This window comes from Alosa sapidissima, chromosome 1 (genome assembly GCF_018492685.1).
Source record: "Alosa sapidissima isolate fAloSap1 chromosome 1, fAloSap1.pri, whole genome shotgun sequence".
NCBI lineage: Eukaryota > Metazoa > Chordata > Actinopteri > Clupeiformes > Clupeidae > Alosa > Alosa sapidissima.
Window position 1 is genome coordinate 39,605,264 of NC_055957.1, and position 5,985 is coordinate 39,611,248.

The window sequence follows — 5,985 nt, forward strand, 5'->3', positions numbered from 1 at the left end:
TGCATATCATCTCTCAGAAATCCTACTGACAAAGCCTAGACCAATATTCAGGACGGTATCAATGATTCATTCTCAAGATAAAAAAAAGCAATGTGAGACAATGATTTAGCCACCCCTGTGTGTGTGTGTGTTTGAGTGTAATTGAGTTGAGTTGACCTCAGTGGTGTAGTCTAGTTAGCTGTAGTGGATATACTGTGATGTAGTAGCTGTAGTGGGTATACTGTGATCAACCCCAAATGTTAATACATATCCTTGCCTATTTTGGGTATACTGAGATGGTGCTTTTTAAGTGGGTATACTGTGCAGTCCTGCGTATCACGTAGAGTACACCACTACGTAACCTTAGCTACATGACATGCAACTCCAACCCACTCCCAACACACACACACACACACACAGTGAGCATTTAGGTGTGCAGTGGGTATTTTCATATGGAAGCGAATGCACTTGTGGTCGTGACATACTGTATGTCAGACGTTGACCCTTAGCAATAAATATTTGCTTATACCTGCAGACGTCACACAGTCTGTGACAGTTGCACAAGGGTAGCCTACAATTTCTAAAGCTTATTGGGTGTTGCAGCGCATAACATGTTACCCAGCGCATAACATGTCTTTTGAGTCCGATATAGGTACAGTGAAAATATACTGACATTTAAATGATCAGGAGAATTTCAAACATACCTGGCCAGCACTATCAAGGCAAATGAAAGGAAGCTTGGCAGGGTGAACTGTTTGTGAGTGTGCCCGTCAGGCTTATCGGCTGATTGCAGAGTCCCGGATGGCGCTCGGACCACCACAGTTCTGGGAACAGAGCGCGTCTGATAAATATTTGCGTAGATTGTCTCTCACACCGGCCCCTACCAACTTAGGCCATATCATACTCCTTCAGTGATATTAGGGAGCACGGGAGTTCTCATAGAGATTGTTTTTGTTGTATATGGAGAAAACGTGCGCTCGTTTTACTAAATCGTGTGCTCATTTAACTAAATCGAGAGCGCAGGTTCTCTCGATATGCAAAAAATCTTGCAATGACGCCTCTGGGGCTCCTTAATAGATAGACGTGCTTACTTATGAGAAAAAAAACAACGTCAGTTTGTTAAATAGCATACATTATTTCTGTTATAATGCATCTTTCACATAATAGCTAAAAGGGTACACATAGCGCAATAGGTCAATAATGCCCCGCTACTTAAAAATGATAGCTTAGAAAAAATATGTGAACTAAATTATTTGTGCGCGAGTTTAATCGACCGGAATATTTTAAGGTTGAGGAACCACAAGATAATGTGCTTTTTTTACCGACTTAACACATCTGTTACGACCGTTAATATTATCTGCTCACAAATTTAACGTAGGCCTAGTGCTTTTTCAACGGGTTACATGGAAATGCATCTGCAATCTAAGTGGTTGTCTAATTTAAGATACATTGGTTCTTGCTTATTTACCAAGGGAGTGGAGGAATGTTCTGTCATTCAGACGCGCATCTGGGGCGGGCTTATGATGCCTCGCTGCTAAACACCGTTCAAATGTTTCTGAATGTAAAGAGACGCTCAAGCTGCTTCATGTAATCAATCCCGCGGATGTTCTCTTTCCCAAGTCAGTAGGCTTGTTGAGTACATCACTTTCAGTCATCGATGCCACGTTTATGACAGCGACTGATGATGTGCGCGTCAGTTTTTTAGAACATGTGGAATTCCAGATCTGATATGTCTCTGTGTTCACCGAGCTCAACCAACCTGCCGCTTCTTGGATTGTGGCGAAAACCGCTGGAGCGCTGTCCGGGGTTCTGAAGTCCTGACACCCCAAGAGGCGAAGAGAGCAGAGGCTTTCCGGGGTGTATAGCGGTACAACTCAAGCTTGGAGATGACTCGGAAAAGGCTGCATTCTGTAGCAGTTTGGGGATTCTTCGCCTGGGAAATAGCAGTTATGATGAGGTAAGAACACATAGCGCATCAAACGTTCAAAATGAGAATTTTTAGGTAAGTATGAGTTTTTTTTTAGAAATGCCCATGTGTGTTGTGTAGCTTACATACCTCATTCAAACATTTAAAGTGCATCTTCCTTAAAACAAAACAATTACACTAAGCAACATAAACTGCCAGGTAATAGCCTACATGGTTACCTGACCAATAATGGAAGTAGTACAATAAAGGACACAACATTTACATTACATGTATTCATTTAGCAGACACAGCAAACGACTTTTTATTGAATATCCTCTTGAAAATAGTACATTCTATCAAAATACGAAGAGACTGTGAGTGGGGGTTACATTTTGAACGTTCTCCATCAAATGCATCCATGTGTTCGTGATAAACGTGATACATTCAAAACGCATTTAGCTGTCCGTGATAACGGTTTGGTTTGAATTCGGCTTTTGTCTCACAATCCCCTTATTTGTCGGATGGATCAGGTCACTATTTTCATTGATGTACGCTGATCCATATCGCGGCAAAGTTTTGCACGTTTTTATTTTGTGCGTAACAGGTGACATTTGTCTTGAGCTGGAGCAGGTTATCAGTCACTGAACGCACGCTCTTCAAATTCTACAGTATTTTTTTAACGCGTAAACTTTTATTGACAATATTTTTAAATTATTATGAAATCCCCATTGCATTGGAATTCTCCAAAATATTACACACAGGTGTCACGGATTACGCAGCAGTGCAGTTTTACTGACTTGACAATAGTAATCTGATCCATCTGAGATGACTGTCTAGAGTGCAATTACGGTTCCCTCTATCTCTATGTGGGTTAGGCCTATGTAGTTATGTAATAAAATGTTAGGATGGCGGAGTATTGGGACTAGTAAAATATTAACGGCTTAGTGTGTGTGTGTGTGTGTGTGTGTGTGTGTGTGTGTGAGAGAGAGAGAGAGAGAGAGAGAGAGAGAGAGAGAGAGAGAGAGAGAGAGAGAGAGAGAGCATGTTCCACGATATATTACGCTTTTTCAACTAAACATGTAGTTGTAGCCTAACTTACCGCATTGGCAATTAGTAAGAAAAAAAACACCGCTTTGTTTCCAGTAGGCTACACGATATCCTCCCATATACAACGCCGTTTTTTGGCTATTTCACAACTTGCCATCAGCCGGAATTCTGATCATGAGACATATAGGCATTGGACACAATAACATACTGTATCACCTGATGCAGACCTAAGGCGAAAATAAAAGTTTGCCTAAAAAATGTTTGCCTACTAGAACATTTTTAAAGGAATGAGACCGCGTAAAATGGCCCCAGATTGTAAAAGGCAGAAATAACACATTCAGCTGTACCTGGGAAGACAAGAGAGGCACTGTTTTGTCTGAGAGGAATATGCACGTTAACATCCCTATTTGTCCTACTGATGTCAGGCAGAATCCACTTCCGTTTGGTCGGTAGCACGTCGCAGCTGCTGGAAGCAACTGTTTCGTGATACAGTTCGAACAAATAGGCTACTGTACTCCTACATCTGCAGCACTGAAATTGAAGTTTACAGAACCTAACTCCGACAAATAACAACAGTGGCAAAGCAACCGTTGACTGAAGAACATCGAAGTTGTAAGTGAACTTAATCGAGGCCTGCCAAGCTGGTTCCCTTCTTTACTCTTCTCTTTCCAGCCAGACCTCGGTTTCTTTCAAGAGGCAGATTCTCATTCTCCTTCGTTTTCTTCGATCTGTATGTTTCTCTGACATAGGGTTGCCAACTGACCCGAATTGTCCAGGACATTGTATTTTGGGTGATTTTGGTTTGTCCCGTCAGGGAGAGCTCCAGTTCTGAATGTCAATCAAAGCCTCATCGGCCTTGTCAAGTCGTCAATGGCCGATAGTAGGCTACCACAAGACGCATCTGGCATGTAGGGCACCAAGGGACAGAGGGGGCACCACAATTTAGCTAGAGTAGCTTTACTGCAAACTGCTTTTCACTCTTCTTAGAGAACGTTTACAACGTGAAAATGCACCAACAGCATCGTACATAAGGATGATACTTTTTGGGTCCTCTCTTAATCTCTATTATGCAGCAGATCTAACTTGAACATTATGCTACTTGTTTTAATTGGGAACGTCTGAGCACGCATGAGATGGAGAGAGAGTGGCAGGTTCCAACTGGCTTGTCATTGTTGATAATTGATTTCTCCTTTTTAATATAAGAAACGTTTAACAGAAAATCATGAGGACAACAAAAACAACGCTAGAGGAGATTGCAGAGTTACCCAGTTCATAATTCACTTTTAATATCAGGTTCATAATTCACTTTTAATTGCAAACAGAAACTATCTAGCTAGCTTCATGTCATTACATGTTTCTATTTCCAAAGAAATGAAGGTTGTTTATACCAAATTCATAGTATGCTTATCATTGTTAATATTGTGCTATAACAAACAAACAATGTTAGAGCTTGTGGACTAGCCATAGGTTATATTTGAATGAAGCTGGCAAAATATTACGAATAGGCCTACCTGTTGATGCTCGTGAAGTGGCAGTGCACCATTTATAAAGTTAAACAGCATCAAATCGGTAGTGTTTCTTAAGAAATGAATATTTTAAAACAAAATTATTTTGTTATTATTATCATTTGAATAATATAAAACAGTTTTCTTTGAAAAGTTTTCTCTGAAAGTGTCCCTCATTTGGGGCTGAGGAAGTTGGCAACCCTAGGTATGCACGAGAGAGAATGCCATCTGAGGCTCACAACAAACAGTTATGCTCAGATTTCTTATAACCATGAGAAGCTAGTGAAACTTCAGTCGAAAAGGTCATAAGTCGAGCCTAGTGTGCTCTGAATGAGTGATTGGTCATAGGCCCCAGTGGAAATTTCATATCTTCTGAACCTACCAGTCCATTATCTTGCATCTGCCTCTTTCTGAAGTTTCTTATCAGTTACAATTAGAAACCAACTTATTGGTTTTAGGGAACAAAATGTCTTCCATGGGATGCTTTTGAGGATTAAAGCTCTCTGATCCTATGACCACTTGTTGAACAGCAGTCACAAGGGTGTTCTGAGTGCTTTGTAAGAAAGCAGTTTGACCTATTAATATTTAACGGGAGAGGATAAAGAGCAAAAGCTTTGTCCGTGATGCAACTACCCACAATATTTATTTCATTTTTTGCCCCATTTTATAATCTAATATAAATCTGGAAAAAGCCTGAGGGCATAGCTTGGCACAGCTGTGAGTTGGAGTGTCAGATGCCAATGCAAACCAGATAAGGGGAGCCCAGCTATCTTCCACCCATCAGGCGTGCTACAGCATCCCTCCCAAATAAGCAGCTCAGGAAGACTACCCTCTGAGCGGTGGGCAAAATGTTAATAAATAAATAAAGAAGCATTGTGTGTGAGGCAGAGGGATAAGTCCAGTGTAGCTGGACCTGTGTTTATGTGTACACTACGTGGCTGAGTCAGAGGATTAACAGTCATCTTTGAGGTAAACAGCACGTTTCTCAACACTGCACGGGCCAGCCAGCGCTGTTAAGGCCAGTCAAGCACTGAAAGAACAGGGCAAACACATGCACACACACACACACACTCTCTCTCTCTCTCTCTCTCTCTCTCTCACACACACACAAAGCCACCCCCCACAAACACACATACACACACTCTCTATCTCTCTCTCTCTCTTTGTCTCTCTCTCTCTTACACACACACACACACACACACACACACACACACAAAGCACACACTCACACACACACGCTCAAAGACCCCCCCCCACACACACACAAGTATGACTGCAGCCGTGGCCTACTGGTTAGCGCTTCGGACTAGTAAGCGGAGGGTTGCCGGTTCGAACCCTGACCAGTAGGCACGGCTGAAGTGCCCTTGAGCAAGGCACCCAACCCCTCACTGCTCCCCGAGCGCCGCTGTTGTTGCAGGCAGCTCACTGCGCCGGGATTAGTGTGTGCTTCACCTCACTGTGTGCTGAGTGTGTTTCATTCATGGATTGGGATAAATGCAGAGACCAAATTTCCCTCATGGGATCAAAAGAGTATATATACTTATACTT

General features: G+C 42.1%; 1 protein-coding gene across 2 annotated transcripts in view; it reads left to right on the plus strand.

Moving 5' to 3' along the window:
• The first annotated feature begins 1,521 nt into the window (after positions 1-1,521).
• Positions 1,522-5,985, plus strand: part of glra3 (glycine receptor, alpha 3) — a 64,928-nt gene continuing 60,464 nt past the window's right edge. For both annotated transcript variants that reach the window (XM_042111091.1, XM_042111083.1), the window contains exon 1: positions 1,522-1,936. In XM_042111091.1, coding sequence (XP_041967025.1) covers positions 1,866-1,936 — 71 coding nt within the window. In that variant the 5' untranslated portion in view covers positions 1,522-1,865. The remainder of the gene's footprint in view (positions 1,937-5,985) is intronic.